This window comes from Perna viridis, chromosome 14, assembly GCF_037379345.1.
Source record: "Perna viridis isolate PV_CMFRI_1.1 ecotype Kerala chromosome 14, ASM3737934v1, whole genome shotgun sequence".
Taxonomy (NCBI): Eukaryota; Metazoa; Mollusca; class Bivalvia; order Mytilida; family Mytilidae; genus Perna; species Perna viridis.
In genome coordinates this window covers 23,574,083-23,593,643 of record NC_142458.1, presented here as the reverse complement: position 1 = coordinate 23,593,643, position 19,561 = coordinate 23,574,083, and the positions used below count along the sequence as shown (strand labels likewise).

At 31.8% G+C, this 19,561-nt stretch overlaps 2 protein-coding genes across 3 annotated transcripts in view; one reads left to right on the top strand and one right to left on the bottom strand.

Moving 5' to 3' along the window:
• Positions 1 to 589: 589 nt before the first annotated feature.
• LOC148598688 (uncharacterized) lies at positions 590 to 11,054 on the bottom strand. The gene is made up of 3 exons (XM_088562428.1): positions 10,900 to 11,054; positions 6,451 to 6,562; positions 590 to 5,563 (listed from the first exon to the last, which is right to left on the bottom strand). Exons 1-3 carry the CDS (start codon positions 11,004 to 11,006, stop codon positions 5,432 to 5,434), a joined length of 351 nt encoding a protein of 116 aa, XP_088418554.1. The 5' UTR covers positions 11,007 to 11,054; the 3' UTR covers positions 590 to 5,431.
• LOC148598687 (nicotinate phosphoribosyltransferase-like) overlaps positions 10,707 to 19,561 on the top strand; it is a 24,706-nt gene continuing 15,851 nt past the window's right edge. The window contains exons 1-5 of one of the 2 annotated variants that reach the window (XM_088562426.1): positions 10,765 to 10,783; positions 11,129 to 11,232; positions 12,365 to 12,535; positions 13,142 to 13,352; positions 14,920 to 15,050. In XM_088562426.1, the coding sequence (XP_088418552.1) occupies positions 11,157 to 11,232; positions 12,365 to 12,535; positions 13,142 to 13,352; positions 14,920 to 15,050 (589 nt within the window). In that variant the 5' untranslated portion in view covers positions 10,765 to 10,783; positions 11,129 to 11,156. Of the gene's footprint in view, positions 10,784 to 11,128; positions 11,233 to 12,364; positions 12,536 to 13,141; positions 13,353 to 14,919; positions 15,051 to 19,561 lie in introns of both variants that reach the window. The other variant, XM_088562427.1, reaches the window with a different exon arrangement.

Genomic DNA, 19,561 nt, shown 5'->3' with positions numbered 1-19,561 from the left:
AGAAACTGTTTAAATTTTTTAAATAAGATGAGAACTTTTTTCACAGCACTATGAGGAACGGGGGTAATTTTTGCGTAGGACTATTTTTGCGTACGTTCCGAATGCTCATTGGTTGAATTGGTGGTCTGTAACCTGTAACAGTTCTTCAACCCTAGCTATTGTCACTGACTACATGGAATGGTGTGACCGCAAACCCTTGTAACAGTTCTACAACCCTAGCTATTGTCACGGACTACATGGAATGGTGTGACCAGCAACGCGTACTTAAGTAGTGATGTTTTGATGAGGTCTCGGCAAACCCGCGTTTTGGCGTTGCTTTCAAACAAATATTTCGATAAAATTTAAAAAGCCTGATATATGTATACCTTTTCAAATTCATGGTCTTATCTGTCAATCTAGCTTACTGTTCGATGGTCTAAGCAAAAGTGACAAATTTCAGTTTCTGTGGGTTTTTTTACGGTTTTGAAAACTGTAGCAGAAATTTAATCAGCGCCCGGTGGTAAAAAAGCCACGTACATTTTTATTCACTGGCTTGCTTTTTTTTTTTATTAATAAGGGTATTTAATATAACACAAGAAAAACAAACGTGTAACATGTTTCCATCATAAATATATTTCTTTCATGATCTAGCATAACAAACTTATGATAAAATGCTAACATTCAATATCAAAAAAATACTACCATGTACAAAGCATACAAAATTGTACCTACATGTACATGTATACAAATGGAATGATACTTCCAGTATTTTTTTCATTTTACAATATCAAAAATATTCTCATGTTTTCATTATTTAACAGTGCAAGTTAAACATTGTCAAATTTTCTATAATTTTGAACTTACATGTAACTGTCCATGCAAATTAAGTGTGACGTTTTGTATTTTTAACACAAGTTCAACTGGTTCTACCATCCAGACAAGTGGCAGATCCAGGAGAGGGGATTATGTGGGTTGGACCCCCTCCCCTTTTCGTAAAAAAATCAATGATTTTATGCAAACTTTCTGTGGGGAATGCAATAGCCTACTGTAGAACTCTCCCCATTTATAATTTCTGAATCAGACCCCTCCCTTCTCTCTGGGTCTGTCTCTAAAGACCGTCCTAAAAGCCTGAATACGACCTTGCACCCCTATACTTGGCAATTAAAATTCACACTTTGACTGATTTACAATCATTTCTACCATGTCTACTGTTCAATAACAATAAATGACTTTTATCAATTGAACACTGTGTAACAAATACAATACTTTGTGTTGTGTTATGTATTTTACATATTCTAATGAAGTAAGAACCATAACCCTAAAAATTAGTATTGTAAGGAAGCAACCACCTGATTTTATTTTTCTGAATTACTATATGTTGAGAGATCCTGTCTCAACCTTCCCATTTCTATACTAACTCCACTACAACATGCCAATTATAAATAAGTAGACAGATTCTTGCAGGGGCATTCCAGATATAAACCCCTTTCCAAAACCTAGAAAATAATTGAAAATAAATTCTAAACCCACCAGAAATTGTTTGCTTTGCTTTGTGTAACTCCTCTTTTTTAAAATTAAGAATCACCTTGTCATATTCTATAAGATACCTTTGTATATAAAATACCCAAACTTATAGAAGCAAATTGAAAATTCAAGTTTTGGTCTTTGACAATTTTCATTATGTCCTAGCAAAAATATAACTCCCACATCTCCAATTCCTAGCACAGAGTTGTTTGCCCATTATATAAATCTTACATTACTATACATTGCAGAAACCTAAGGACCGACAAACCTGCCAAGGCACTCTCTACATAATGTACTTCCTGAAATGTATAACCATTCCTAATCACACACAACAAAGAATAAAAATGACATATACATAGTAAATACAAAGGGGAGCTATTGTTTCATGTTTATTTGGGAGGGAGCTAGAATCAATTTTGATCATTAATTCTAATACCATATAGCGTGGAATTTTTGTTAGGTGCAAATTTCGGCATATTTTAGTGGATGATCTAAAAACACTAAAATTCCACACAATATTTACTTCAGGCTGAAGTATTTAGTGCACCATTTAGCATCCACCAAAATTGTAAACGCCAAATTATTTCATATACCTTTTTGCCTAAAAATCACCTAATTTTACTCCCAACATACAGAAACACCAAATTTGAATGTGAAATTAAAGCAAAGTGTTTTTTACCTTTGGGGCTGATATCATGGGTAACATGAGAAAAATCTTCTATAAATCTACAACTTTATAAATCGCAACACAATGTGACATGGACCTACAAAGCATTTGGAAAAAAGAAATGCAATATGATTTTTCGAACAACAAACACTGAACCCCTAAAGTCTCTTTTGTTGTAACTTCAGCCCAATTCCTGCCAATGATAGGTAGAGTTGTCTCCCATTGAATTGACTGTGTCAATAATAATACTCTACTGATGAAAATTCATTGAAAAAATGATGTAATACAATGCACACACAAACTATGTGGTGCAGATACTTAATTTGTATGATACATACATGTACACACCACACATAAATTGGAGTGGTTCACATTTCAGTTCTTTAGCCTACAAGTAAATATACTACTTGATACAATCATATAAACTATTCAAATTATCACAATTACAAGTATATCTTTTCAACCAAGAATTATGATGAACACACCACACCAACACCCATGGGTACAACAACTTCATTCTGGAAGGAGTGGTGGCTAGAAATTTTCATAGGATCTGAATTTTTTACAATTATTTGCTAAGTAAACAATCAATTAAATTGAAAGAGGAACTTGTATTTTCTGCATCAGATTCAGATTTACAGGCCAGAAGATTAATTTCAATTTCCAGCTCTGAATATTGGTAAATTAAAAATTTCAATAGATAAGACATCTTTTTGGAAAAAATGCCACCCCCATCCCAGAATCAAGGTTGCCTCTTAGAAGTCAGAAATGTAAATTTCAAAATTTCATTTATATTTCTGACTGAATAAATATTATAAACAAATATGGAAGGTCCCAAAAACACTTATGACAGCATAAGGAGCATGTTAAGTTATATATAAAAAGTTGCACCAAATCACTGCATGTTTTACATGTTATAACAACCATACTAGTGCATAAAATATGTGTCAAACAAACTAAAATACTATTGAGGCCAACAAAAATATTTTTTTTTGTTCCAAGATCCTTGCTGATCTCTCTGAACAGTACCTGCCTTAATGTCAAATCATTAAATTCTGAACAGAAATGTACCTCATTCGTCATTATTTTCTTTCTTTCATTAAAAAAAGAACACTTATTAAACTTTAAAGAAACATAAAGTGTAAAAAACAACCCTCTTGAATTGCCCAAGAATCCAGGAATTAACTTGGAATGGCATTGTGAAAAAGAAGGTTGGAAAAAAAGACATATAAAAATAACAGAATACATGCAGTGAAGGTTAATTATATTTGCATAACTTGACAATAATATATCAACATTCAGGCCATTTGTGTTAGTTTTCTGGGTTTTCATACCACCCCTCCCAATTACCGATTTTCAACCATATATCAATTAAATGAAAATAAGAAAAATAAACACCTCCACCCATCCTTTCTTCTGGTAATATATTTTAGTGGCAATAAAACATCAAAAGAAATGCTGTCCTACTGTATCATTTTCCATGAAATAGTGGCCTGCAAATCAAGAAATTCACTTTGAATGGCCTTATAATAAGATAAATTTAGCATCAGTGCAAACATTGAAATGAAATCATAAACAAAATGAATAAGGTATTTGAAGTACATTGTATACACTGTAAGTTCACAATTTATAGGGATGATCTTATTTTTGCCCAAAAAAAATCCAATTGACATAAAATCACAATAATTAAAATTGTATTGTGGAATTTTTAACATTGTTAATGTAGAAGGTTTCTCAAAATCACAAAAAATTGATGTACCAAATTTGGCTTAAGTACATTTCTGTCTAAGAATCAGGCAAAATGTTTATAAGATGTGGCACATGAAGAAAAATCTGCCAAGATATTTTGGCATTATCGAAGTATTTATATCTCATTACCCTCCAGAAATTACTACCAAAGTGTTTGTAAAGTTGGCCTTTTTAAGATATTAATAGGCCAAATTTAGATGAAATGTACCATGGAAAAATGGCGGGAAAATTTACCTGCACATTTTCCCTATATAAGCAGTCAAAAAATATTCAAGTCACAGATGCTTTAAGATGAACTGAAAATTGTATTCTAGATAAATTGAATATGTTTGAGGCAAAAAAGACCAAACTGAGAAAAACAATGTGTCACTCATTGTCTGATTCTTAAATAGAAATGAACATAAATGACAAAATTGCAATGATTAATGTGGGCAATAATTTCAGAATTTACAGTACATTTACATGTATAATCTCTGGTTACTACATCAATAGAAAATAATAGCAGTACAAGCATTTAAAACAAAAAAAAACATGGTGTACATGTCAACCAAAAGATTGTTATAACAAAACATATTAAAGCACCCATCATAACAGCACATTAAAAAGTAATTTTTTTCATTACATGATACAAGAAAATGTTCCTCTATAAGGTCAGACCTGTCTTAACTGACCGAGGAAAAACAACATCATGGTCACATAAGACAGGTTAATTTCATATACATACAATACACTAGATAATTCCACACTAGGTGGTTGTTAAAAATGTTTGCCAATAGTTGCAGTAGCTACCTTTCAAGTTTTATGCATTTTCAGAGTATATTTTAGGTGAACGGAAAAAAGTTTGTTTGACAATAAACCCAAGAAGTCCTATACAAATAAAATAAAAGAGCCCCATCTAGTTATCAATACAGAAAATGACTAGAAGTAAACAGTAAGCTTTAACTTATCAATAAGCTACAGTAACATTCAGGTAGTGCTAAACTGCTTAAATTTATAATTTATTATGTACCATTTTAGGAACTCAAAAGTATTAAAATCTGCAAGATTAAAAAGTTACATGTATGACATGATATCTCAGAGAAAAATCACCAATAAAAATGATTTACATGTACATTGTACAAGTATAAAACATGTATGAAGTGATAAAACAGCAAATAAATTTGATAATATATATAAATATATAATGATCTTCACACTGGTTAATATCACAATGACACAATATAACAAAATTTGTAATGGCTCCCCTATAATATTGGTTTGTAGTAGATCTAATAACATACCATGTGATGTCATGTCAGAAGTTATCTCTTTAGAAAAGTGCAGTATTCTATTTAAAAAAAAGTAAGCTTAATGAACAGTTTGTTTTCTATGATAATACAACCTAAAATTAAGAACCATAACATTTGTTGAATAGTTAATTGGTATTATGCAGATTAGATCTTCTACGAACAGGAGGTGGATGTCATTAAAAATTTTGTATAATAGGATTGACTATAATATAATGAGAAAGCATCAATGGGCATAAAGAGTTGTATTGACTGTCAGTAAAAATAAATCTGGGTCCCAAGACCAATATTCGTTGCTCTCATAAAAGTCTAAAAATGAATACTGGGCTTCTTTCTTCTCTAAATATTCTTGCAGCAGCTAAAAAAAAAAACAATTGTAAAACATGCATATATATTTATATTCACTTTCAGTTTACTTTTATGTTGCTTGAGTATATAGGGGCAACCATTTTAGTGTACCTGTCCATAATATATATTGTTTTGTTTGGACACCTGGATAGCCTGAAGCTGAATTTTTTCATCTCAGTGAGATAGTTGTCTCTTTTACATATTCACCATATCCATTCTCATAATATAATACATCATACAACACAGAAAACACGGGGTATATGTGTACCTTAAATTTCAATACCATTCTATGTAAGAATCAGGCAATGAGTGGCACATCATTTTTCTCATTTTTGTCTTTTTTGCCTCAAACATATTCAAACACATCTAGAAAACAACTGAAAAGCTATTGTAATTTATCCTGAAGCATCGGTGATGAAGATATTTTTTTAGTGCTTACACAAGGAAAAAGTTCCAGAAAATTTTCCTGCCATTTTTCTATAGTGCATTTCAACTAAATTTCAACTAAATCTTAAAAAGGCAAATTTTACAAACACTTTGACAGTAATTTTTTCAGGTTATGAGGTATAAAGTATAAATACTTGGTTAATGCAATAAAATCTCTGTGTATTTTTTCTTTATGTGCCACACCTTATACACATTTTGCTTGATTCTTAAGCAGCGAAGTACTTAAATGTTAAGCTTGTCAATGACAACATGAACAAAACTAGTGCCAAATGTGAAACCATCAAAAATTCTGATGCGATAAGGTTTTGCTTACATTAGTTTTAGCACATAGATTTGTAAATCAAAAGGGATAATTTGATTTTCTTAATAGGAATAAACATACTCTGTATACATGTATGTATTACAATCAACAAAAACAACTTGAAACCAATTATCCGACTAAATTGTTACCTCATAAGATCTTAAAGACGTTCCAATTTGTATAAAAAACATTGCAAAACAAAAAGTCATTCCACACAAAGCTAGCAGGCGAATCAGCAGAAAATCTTCTAAAATCAACAACCTAAAAAACAAAAAGACAAATCATTAAATGGTAAAGTACCAATGTCAATTTCATAAAAAAAAACCTTAGGCTAGTAAAATCTTGTCTCGAGTTAATTACAACATATCGGTACTAGATTCCTTACTTCAGACTTGACACTTACCCTACCGGTGTACCTGGTCCATGCTCCCTGTTTTTAGTGGAGTCCAGGTTGCTCATTTGCTTTTGTTACTTTGTATGTATGATTTTAGTTACTTTATGTTCTTTGTTGTGTATGTCTGTTTTTCATGTCTGGTCTTTGTCCCTGGATTACATTCTTTTGATTACCACTATAAAATTGGTTCCATTGATTGTTCTTTCACTTTTAATTGAAAAAGTTTTTTTAATTGATTAGCAACTTTTAGAACTTGTAAATTTGTTTTGGGGTGTAGGGGTGTGGTGTATAATACTTATTCACTTTTTCCTTTTGAGATTCATATATATGTTTTTTTTACCACCGTGACAAAACAAAATGTATCTCCAGTGTGGAATTCCAAAAAGGATATATATTCATTCACTACAATATTCAACAGACTAAGGACAGAACCACTTTTTTCTAAAAAAAAAATTTAGTTCACATTACATGAAATAGTCAAATAGGGTACATGTATGGATGGATGTTTTCCAATTTAGATAAAAACAACGAGATGTGTACAGTATCAACATCTAAGACAAGACATGCACTTAGTGAGATAATGTGCGTAACTGTTAACCCTCTCTCTTTTGGGTCAATCTCCCTCTTAGAGAAAGTCTCCCATGTGAGAAACACAAATCTCCCTCATTCATAAATTTTTCCCCCAAAATGTCCCTCTTAGTAGAAATATTACACAAGTTATGTTCTTACTGGCTTATTAAATTGATATAAATACAATGTTTATGTAACATAATAATAACTGATAAACAATCATCAAATAATTGATCCTTTTGTTGTATTAATTACTACATTTTTTTTTATTAGAAACTTTTAGTAGAATAATAAGATTATACAGTAATAAATTTTACATCTTTGAGCTTGAATTTCTAGCAAAAATTCTTTTTTTCTGTGAAAAAGGACGTCATGCTAAACCTCCCTCTTAAAACAGCTGAAAAGGAGAGATTTACCTTTTTGAGCAATCAAAAGATTAACAAGTATGAATGAGAATTTGCAGAGACCTATAATAATAGGTCTATGGAAATGTACTTGTTTACAGTAAATGTTTCAAACTATGTTTGTATTTCACTTCTTCAACCCAGAGATACCAGAATATATTTAATGATTTTTTAAGCTAACCAGTTCTGTGCCACAAGGCTGATCATAGGCCCAAAGTAGTACTCATTTCAGTGTCAGAGGGCTGATGTATCAGCCCCATCAAAAACTTGTTTTTTCCTTGGTGTCACAGTAGCAAGGCCTTTGTGACAACAAAACCTGACATTGATAGGCAAAAAGGGGAACGTCCATAAAGGAAAGCTTTGGTAGTTCACCAGTCATTTTATAAAACTTATTTATTTTTTAATTTACTTGGTTGGATGACTGGCAGGCCTAACATCAACAGTTTCTCTCTGATGCAGTTACAAGTACTGGTTATCATAACAATTAAAACATTTCATGGTAAAATATCATTAACAAATCCTTACATACCCTTTAGGGCTAGACAAGAAGCTACATGACTTCTTCAATAAACAGTGTACATGCATTCATTTAAATATAGCCTTAGCTAACATGAATCTTATTTTCCCAATTAATTTGTCTTTTAAGACTGCAAATGAGCAGTTATTTGATTTACACTCCTTGAGATGTTTAGGTTTCCCGCATGCACTATACCTAAATGAACGCTAAATGCTCACTAAACACTTCTATCATATGTTTAAAGGAACTCTCCTATGGTGCGTTTAAACGCACGAAAAACGAATGCTCCAAGCGTGCGTTTAAATGCATGATAAACAAACACTTCTAGCGTGTAGAAGATAGACGAGCAATGAAAAATAATAATAATAACAAATAATGGTGAAAGAATAAATAGAAAATGAAACTATTGAAAATATAAAGATTAATATTAGCAAAAAATAAAAAATTTAAATCAAGGAAATAATCTGAGTACAAAAATAAACGAACGCTTCTATCGTGCGGTTAAACGAATGCAAAATGATGTGTAAACACATGATAAACAATGCACGACCGCTAAAATGGGAAATGTGAATGCCTCAAGGAGTGTATATCAGTTGCTAGAAATAAATGATTAGTTTTATTATTTTTGCCCTATTTTTCTATTATAACTTTTTCTACAGGACTGAAGGCCACACCCCTGGTCCCATTCCTTTCATCCCCCCCAAAAAAAAGGTGCAGGTGCTGTTTTGCTCTAGGCATGCTCTGAACATGCTGATATCAGAGATCAACTAAAATCACTTACAACTTAGGTTGCACTATACAAATGAGATTGGGGTGCACTGTTTTGTACACAAAACTGATCCGGTCTAATTTTGTAAAACTTAAAAATAAAAAAGTGAAACTTGGTGGAAATATTGACTGTGGGTAGTAGAGCATTTCTACATAAATAGATACAATACTTGTGAAGGTTATTAGGTGTAAAATGCATGCTTTAAACTATCTGGAAAGATTCAGGTCCTCACAGGATCGAGTTCTCTTCCCTACACCAACTGGCTATTTTTCAAAAATGCAAAATTTCACATGAACTTTAAGAACTGAAATCACGAACAAATGAGCAGAAAAAGATACAATTTTTATTTGTTTTTTACCATAATAACATGCCCGCTTACTTTTTCTGGCATTTTTAAAGTGTCTGATATTTTTGAAAACCTGATTTTGACAATTAATTTTGGGAAAGCACCCAATATTTGTTATGAAAACTGATGTATATTTTTATTATGTCACCATGGCTACAGATTTTCATGACAAAATAAAAATAAAATCTATCTTTTTTTAATGGATCTCCATAATGCAAGGTTTTGAAAAATACATACTTTTTACCAAAACTTTTTTTTTGGATTTGCTTGTTTACATGTAAGTGCCTCAATTTAGCTATGTTTCCACAAATTGTCATTAAGTTATCTGCAGTGACCTATCTATATAGTGGAACCTTATGCCCAATCTTTATAAAGCCACACCAAATTTTGAAACACAATCATTCATTGGGAGTCAAGATAATCAAACAGAATGACAGACAGATATTAAGGTGGTTTCAATCTTACTGAGTGAGGGTTTAAAGTAATAAAATAAAACAAAAGAACAAAACCAATGAATACACAGATACAGGGGTCTGTATCAGCCACTCTACTTTTTATCTTGAACTTAATCAACTGATTATCTGAATTTTTTTAATAAAAAAAAAGAGTGGCGGATATAGGCTTCCATACACAGATCATAATTTACTTCGCACAAGTCAATAAGAATAACAACGCAAATTACATATACTAAAAACATGATACAAAAAAGTTTTTTTAACTAATGTACATTCATTTTTGTCAAACTTAACCGCCTCTGGTCCAATAATCACACGAAAACTTAAAAAGTGAAGTGTTTGCCAAAAAAAGGCACGATCTGTAACATTGTCTTTGTCAATATATGGATTGGAAATTTAACTAATTGTAAGACGATGTGAATTTAAAAACCTTAGTCAAAATCTTTCTTAATTTGTTAGCTATACCCCCCACCAAAAAGTGTGGTTCGTTTGTAGGACTTGCCATGCATGTACCATGTCTGTATTCCATTGTTTTGTTTAGCTAGTCCTATTTTACTGCATTACATATGAAAATACATCTGGCACTCTCTTAGAGAAAACTCTGGCAGTCAAAGGGTTAATAACTTTGATCAGCAGAGTATAGAAAAAATAATTATATAAAAAAACATCCATAGATCTATTCTGCAAGTTACATGTGTACATCATTGTTAATAAAAATAATGGAAACATTCCTGGTTTCACCTCTCTTCCATAAGAAAAAAAGATAAAGTATATTAAAATAAGGCAAATTTATCTCAATGTTCACATTGGTGGAGGCACAATGAAAGAAAATAGTTACTTTACTGAAGTGTATGCTTATGGCTATGCCAAGGCCAAGGGACATGGGCAGTGCCAGATGGTTAAACAATAAAACAAAAGAACGCCAAATGACGTCATTGGGAAATGCGCCAAAATCCTGTCACGTGATTATCTGTGGATAAAATGGAGGGAGCAAGAGAAGATATTGAAAAATCTCAATTGTTAACGGGTATTTCTTTCTTGACACTTAACATTTGAAGGAAGTGCTGTCGTTAATGGTTTTGTCTATTACTTTAGAAGTCGAAAGACACATTTTGTATCGATTTGTTATTCTTCAGAACATGCCTTGCGGAACGGAACTCATTTTTAATCAGATTCCAGTTTCCCAAGACTCCTTTCGTCCTTGCATCTGTTTCTTTTTCGTCTTCACTTGCATTCGATGTTTCGTCCATTCTGTGTTGTAAACTTTGAATTATCTCCCTTGGTTCATTTACATTCTCTCTTGACTTTTCCTTCTCTTCATATGATTTGCTTTGGACTTTCCGAAAAACATAAGTTCATGACCCCATTTTAGATCAACATTACACACGGTGCAGTTGAAAATGTCTGGGGACCAACTTCAGTTTTCTACAGTTCTTGGGAAAGAGCAAAATGGAGTTATTCAGCCAATTCTCACTGGTAAAGCAAGCACAAATGTCTTATTTTTAATTCTTATTTTTATTTTAAATGTCAGCTATGATTTGTTTTGACAACCACAATTTAATCAATACTTATTTGCAACTCAATTTTATGTACTTTTAGTTTCATTTTCAGTTTCCTAAAATGCTGTGTTTTCAAGATCCTACATTTACTATGTTAGACTTCATTTTTAAATTAACAAATGTGTAAATTAAAGCCTCCCGACCTTGAAAATTAATTACCATCAGGATTTAGACTTGTTGGCTGTCTATTATTAAAATGAAAGTTAATCCTTAAAATACTTTAAATCTTTGCTATAATTTTAAGATTTTGTTGTAGTTACATTTATTATAGTTTTTTGATAGAATTGAGATAAATTGACATGTTAAAAACAGTAATAATTCATTTACATGTAAATGCCATTTATTTACATCTTCATGTATGATATCATTAAATATTTGATAGTGAGGTCCAACTTATACATTTATAATTTGGCGATATAAGACATGAAATATCATTATTTAATTGAACCTTATTGATTAATGTTTCCTGTGAACAATCAAAGAAAGATGTGCACTATTATCAGCAATGACTACAGTTTTCACAAGTATCATTAGTTTCTTCAACATTTCTAATGTATATTCAAATGAACAGGAATGTTCATATTGTTATCACAAAATTTATTCATAATGACAATAGACACTTTGCTGGAAAACTTATATATAACAGCACTGAAAACCATGTTGTGTAGCAAAGTGACTATACTTACAACATGTATGTAGTAAGCAAATAAGTTTATGATGTTCAGGGTCATATGGCAATATATGAACCAATTGGTTGACCCCGAACTGAGGTCTACTGATTTTTTGGGGCAACCAACCGGTCCATATATTGCAATTTGACCTGAAGTATCTGGAACTATCAGCTACATGTATAACAATATATAATGTGCTCTGGATCATTCATATGAAAGAAGAGAGAAAAACAGACACAAATTAATAGCCGACAGGTACATTTGTATATTCCAGAAAGTATACAAATGAAGATCTCAAAAGTATAGTATATCAATTACAGGTATTGTACTGTAAAGGTTTAAATATGATTGACCTATCAACATGTTTATATATTTCAGATTTATACCAGATCACTATGGCATATGCCTATTGGAAGAGTGGAAAGATGAATGATATGGCTGTTTTTGACCTCTACTTCAGAAGGAATCCATTTAAAGGAGAATTCACTGTATTTGCTGGCTTAGAAGAATGTGTCAAGTTCATTCAGAACTTCGAATTTTCTGACAGTGGTAAACTTTAAACTTAATCAATACTCACAACCGAACCATGAAAATATTGCCAATAAATAAAACATTACTGGTAATTAGAAATCTATTGATCAACTGGATTAGGTCAAATCTTGAAATGTCCACAAAACATGAATGTACATGTAGGAGTTCAAGATACAAAAATGTACATGTACAAAATGTAGGTCTTGGGCACTTCCAATTTCAAATGGGAGGTCCACTTGTGGAAAATGAAAGATCTTCAGTAAAGTACCCATGTCATTATAGGCGATTGAACATGTGTTGAAGGCACAGGACTTTCAATGGAAATTCAAAGGTCTTAGATTTGGAATTTAAGGGCTTTGGACCCAGGTCCACTATTAATACAACCCCTGAACTAAGAGGTTACGATAAGCAGGAGTTCAAATTAGTATTGGTTAGAGCTCTCTGACATAGGATATATGACAGTTCATGTACCTAATGTCAGAGATTTTCATCTATATTTGTTGACATATTTCAGAGGTTTATTCAAGTAGACCATTGGCATTGAAAATCCAGAACCTTCAACTCTTGAAAGTAATTTTTAACCCCTGATAAGCAAAATCTTGTAATGTGAAATTTCCATTTCAGATATACAGTATCTCAAGGCAGTTTTACCACCCTCAGTAGAGCCTGAATTTTTCCACTATCTGAAACAATTAAACACGAAAAATGTAACCTTGCATGCTATTGAAGAAGGGACTGTGGTTTTTCCTAAGGTGCCTTTGCTGACTGTTAAGGGTCCACTACCAGTTGTGCAATTGATGGAAACCCCCTTGCTAAATTTAGTAAATTATGCCAGGTAAATACTGCAGAGAAGAAAAGGTACTAACCCATGTAATAACCAGACAAAAAGATAGTGACAATTTAGCATGAACTTTATTTTTTTGTACTTTATGACTTTTATTGCATTCACTAAAGCAAAAAGGAGAACACAAATTGCATTGCTCAGCATTTATTTTAATGGGCAATTTTTGATTTGTTTGGCCTTGTTGACTTTATGGATTATTTTCAAATTTGACAGGTTGTTTGATGTATAGATCACTTAACGACTCCTGAATTCTGTAGTTGTATATCATGAGCTACAGCTGCAAATGTACATTTTTTTTATTACATAAGAAATAAACCTAGGTTTAAAGTAGATCATACCTAATATTTCTAGTAGATAATTTTTTCTATTTTTTGTTTAAAGATGATTTTGAATAAACAAACTTTAGAATTTTGATGTAAACAACATAGGTCACCAAACTTGATTTTGAGACAATTGAGCCTTAGTAAAGCCAGCCTTAGTAAATCCACTATTTTGCTACATATTATATGGGTTCTGTAGGGAATTTTCAATATTTCGCAAACTTAAAACAAACTGGTAGATGAAATTTCTTATAACTTCATATAAAGAACACTTAGTGGACATTCTTTCAGATTTCAAGCTGAAAATAAGTTGTCACCAAACTCTGTTTTTGCAATATGACAAAAAACTAAAATTCCCTATCCATTTCAATGGAGCATTTTCCTGCCAATTATCTCCCCTTAAAATATTGTTTATAATTTTACCATTCTACTTTTAATGTAAAAAAAAATAATTTGAAATAATTCAAATATATTATTTTTACATCATTTCAAACACCAATGATCTCTATGGTCTTTGTAAGATGATATTGTAGGTATCTTCGACCTTAAATCTCCAGTTAGAATATTGTCTCTTGATACAAAGTTTAACTTGACCATGCAAAACTCAGATATTAAAAAAGACATTGATTTTTCCTTTTTTGAATGAGTCAAAGAGTAATCAAGGGAACCAAGGTTATAGCGGTAATCAAAAGAATGTAATCCAGGGACAAAGACCAGACATGGAAAACAGACATACACAACAAGGAACATAAAGTAACTAAAATCATACAAAGTAACAAAAGTAAATGAGCAACTCGGACTCCACTAAAAACTGGGAGCATGGACCAGGTGCACCGGTAGGGTAAGCGTCCTCTGCTTTTCTAGAAAAAGTAGTAACTAAATGAAAAGCTTGGCCCTTTCAAATTTAAAGTGAATTAATATTTCTTTGGTTGGGACAATATTTTTAATTCCCACACTTAATAGAGTCACCTACATCATGACATTGTAACTAAATTAAACACTTGTTTTTTTTCTCCCATTTTGTTCTTGTAAAATATTGAGTTCCAGTTCTTTCTATCTTCTTGTTCCCATATCAATGAAACTTGTCAATTTGTTTTTTATTTAAGGTGAAATTATAATATTTCACTCTTTTAAAACACAAGATACTATAGAGAAGATTGTGCCCAGTCATTTTCGACTCTCCCAACATTTATGGTCTAAATGTAACTTTTGAAATGTTTTAATAATTTTAATTGAAGTTTGGTAGCTACTAATGGTATGAGATTCAGAATTGCAGCAGGGCCAGACCGAATTCTGTTGGAGTTTGGGCTACGAAGGGCTCAAGGACCAGATGGAGCCTTGTCTGCTTCCAGATATTGCTATTTGGGAGGTAAGATATTGTCATTACACTCCATTCAACTGATGATGGGGGTCTATATTTATACTCATGTCTATCAATCTCTCTGTCACACTTTCCAAGCGGTAATTGTAGAGTATACTACCATACCTGTTAATCTTTGGAACATATCATATGGGAGATTCTCCCCATTGACACCGTCTCATCTGGGAGGTATTTACATGAAAGCAAATTTTTTTTATGTAAAAATTTGATTTTTTAGTATTTTTCATTGAAAATACAGTAATTTTAACCAAATACCTCCCACAAATCTTACTTTATTATGAAATGTGTGGGAAATTCTATATTTTTCATTGTTTTTTTAGGAGTCCTGTGGGACCTGGGTTAACAATTTTGATACTCCTTTACTAATTTTTTTTTTTTAAATTCTTTGACACTTTGCTGAAGACCATGATATTCAGATCAATTTCAGTTTTAATGTAATTTACATTTTCTGTTCATGAGATATGGACATTTATTTTTTTTTAAAAATGTAGAAATAACACCACTAATTATTAGTTTATACTGTGTTAAATTAAAAGTGACAAAAATTGTTGAACCAATGTTGGTTCAGAAATCCTGTAGAAAATCATAAAATCAGCCCACAACTCAAGGAAAGCATTTCTGCAATGAAAATTTTTCTCAGCTTCTAGGCTAAAACCCTCAATTTCAGCATGTTCATATTATCAGTTAACAAAACTCTGTTGAATTTCCACTCATCAATTAAACTACACTTGACTCTGATATATTCCCAGGCTAATGCTAAGGCTGAATACACAGAATGGTAATACACTATGGTGAAGCCAAAATTTGGGGAAGATTGTAAAGGAATGAAGAGCGATTTTTGGGGGGGGGAGTGAGCAAATTTAAGATTTTGTGCTCAAAATATACTTTTTTAAAAAATTTTCTGGGGTAGGGGTCGTACATTGGGTTCTCCCCCTCTGAATTGGCCACTATTAAGTGCCGTCTTCCATATTTTTCCCCTTTTACCCTTGTCTTCTAGCCAGAACACGTTGTCAATCTATCCAGGGGATCTATCAATCAAGGCCAGTACAGTTCTCTATTGATTATCTTTATTTCTACTTCACTGATTAAAAGTAGTCAATAGATGTCTTTGTTTACAGTTTTAAGTTCAATAGAAATGTTAGGTATAAAAAGTATGGGTTGAAAAAAAGTTCTTGAAACTTATAGTTACAATTCCAATAAAGATTCAGGCATGTTTGTTTGGATATATAAATGTAGCATATCTAGGCTTTATATAAGTATATGCTTTTTAAAACAATTATCTGTATATTTCTTGAGTTTTATTAGCCTACCTAGCCATAGCCCATATGAGCTATTGCCATCACTTGGCATCCGTCTACTTTTGTTGTCGTCGTCATTGTCATTAACAATTTTTCAAACATCTTCTCCCCTTAAACTACTGTATGGATTTTGATGAAACTTGACATGATTGTTCATTAGAGTATCCTGCACAAAGTTTAATCTTCAATTTTTGATCTGTCAAAAACATGGCCGCCATTACTAAAAATACATATAGAACATAGGGGTCAGATGCCAGTTTTTGCATATATCTCAGCAACCGTCAAGTTTTAACCAAATTCTGAGAAAGTATAAGTCTTCAACATGATGAGATCTATCTATGGTTAAATTTTGGTAAAATTCTGTTTACCCATGTTGGAATTATTATTCTTTTTTAACTTTTGTGGCAATTTTTTATGTTCTTATTTCTAAAATCTTCTTCTTTAAAACTACTATTTGGAATCAAGTGAAACTTGTTAAGATTGTTCCTTAGGGTATTTGCACAAACTGATAAACATGAAATTCTGAGTTGACTGGCAGCAGTCTTCACTGTTAAGCAGTAGTCCAAGGCCCAAGTCTTGTCAAAATATAGGTGGGTCTGAAAAATTAACTACTACAGGCCAACAGTCACTATATAAAAATTTCAAAAAAAAAATAATTTTGGGACTGTGAACTGGAAAGTATAGTTGTGAAGACTGTGGTAGACTTGAAATGTTTTTTAGGCAGCCATTTTTAAAATGAGTTATGGGACTGAGGTATACAAAGATTATGAGTGTATCATGTGTTTTAGCAAAGTTATTTGTAACTGTCTGTGGTCAGATTTGGTCTTTTTGATCTAGAGGTACAAAAGATAATACAATATTAGGGTATTGTTGATAGCCTGTATGACGTATGACATTGTGTATGAGGGATCAGACAAAATGTGAGATTTCCCTGAGCATTTTCAACATCCTCCACCAAGAACATGTACTGTGTGTATTTTGACAATACCCTTATATTGTTTTATCTTCAAAGAAAAAGTGATGAAATTGTTATTAAATATTGGTAGAATTTGCTTAATTATAACTTATCCCTATCGTGTTCTGTAAAATTGATTTCATATTATAACACTGAATGCATGAAGAATCCTCTGCTGCATAGTGTTCTTCAATTTTTGTACTTGGCCAAAAATACGGGCAAAAATGTACATGTTCAAAAATACATTGTAGATGTACAACATGTTTTTGACATCTTGTATTTGAATATAAAGACAGGATAGATTATCCCTTAAAATCCTTCCCACTATAGGTTTAGGGAAGGAAACAGATATGTCTTTGGGAAACTGTAATTTGTGGATGTTAAGATGATTTACAGATATAATGCTGGAGCTACAATTTGTATTTTGAGATAATATCTTGGAAACCACTTCATATTCTACGATGTAGATAAAGATAAAATATAAACATTTTGAATGTTTTGTTTTGACAAGAGTGTACACGTTTTCCTGTTTAAATGAGAAAAAACATGTAATACCCTCATGGGAAGATTTCAAAGTTATCCAACACTTATTTGGCATAGCCTTGTTAGAAAAGTTGAAATCTTACCCTAGGCTGTTTGCAATTTATTGGTCTTGCACTCTCCTTTTGTCTTCAAGTCATATTGGTAGATATATTCTAGAAATGACAGATTCCAAGTGTTTAGATTTCTGCCTGTGTTTTATAAGGAGTTGTACTTCCTGTTTGATAGATAGTGACTAAAAGTGATGAAAAGGCTATCATTGAAAAGTAATAATTAATCAATGAACAATTTGAATTCTTTGATAACTAATGGTAATTAAATATTGATTGGCACAATACAAAATAGCATTGATTTTCTGACTGTTTGTTCTTTATTAAGATTTCATGTTAAAATCACTGATTGGGTTTACATTTAGAAAGCCTTTATTTAATAAGCCTTTTTAAAATACTGTGGTACTCTTTAAAAGACAAATGAACATGGTTGGCATTTAACTTGGCATGTTTTTTAAAGGATTTTTAATGGGAAAGTGTTGTTTTTAATGCAGAAAGCTTAGAAATTTTCATGCACTTTGAAAATGGAATGCAGGGGTGGATGAAAAGGGATGTTCGAGCCTATTATTGGTAAATGTTTGTTTTCCAAATTTAGTTCAAAATTATTAAAAAAAAAAGCAACAAATGGGGAGTGGGAGGGTTCCAACCGCAGAACACATTATTTTAAAATACTTCTCAGCATTATTTCTATGTTCATATTATTCAGGGCATAACAACTAGTTCGGCTTGTACAATTTACTCTCAAATTAAAAAAGCAAGTTTTTGTTACATCTCACAATTATTACCCCTATCCTTTGATGTCAAAGGTGTATATCTGCCCCATTTTGTCACTTAATTAAGTAGGTACTTTAGTACAGCTCTGCCTTAAAACCAGGCAGATGCTTATCAAGGGTGATTAATGCATTTCTTTATACCAAATATTTTTGATTGCTAATCTTTCTGTAGGCCCCATAGAAACTGTGTTAGGAAATGTAAGCACTAATGAAAGTAGTCCATCGGACATATTCAGACAAATTTTTGTTATCTTCCACTATACAGAAAAAGTACAGGAAAACTTTGAGCTCCTGCCAGAATTTTTACACTATAACCAGTCAAAAATTATTTCACGAAAAATAGCAGATCCAAGGACATGAACATAGGAAGAGTCGTTTTTAGGACCTTACAAATGTGTTTATACAGTTTAATTGATTATGTTAAGATATGAAGAATCACCCCCTGCCTGGTTTTTAAACAGAACCATATACTTAATTAGCATACATTACTTGTCAGTTAAATAAGTCTATTTGTCAGATAATTAAGTGTCAATAAGATGTCATAAATGGTCTTAACACTCAAAATTTGTTCTTTTTAGATGGGTATTTTTAGTAAATTTGACTAAGTAACAAGTTGATGTATTCAGTTTTTAAGTATACGTAATTACTCTGTAAGTACTTTTATTCATGGGTACCAGTTTTCATGGTGAAGGGATAAATTATCAGTTCACTGGTTCTTGAATTTATGTATTTGACTACTCTTTCAAACAAACAAATGAAAAAATTCCTTTTCATCGGGAACCAAATTTAACGGTTAACCAAACCCACGAAAACCACAAAATCTGTTACCCCACAAACATTAATACTTTCATGGTATGTGACAAGTAGGGCAGATATATATATA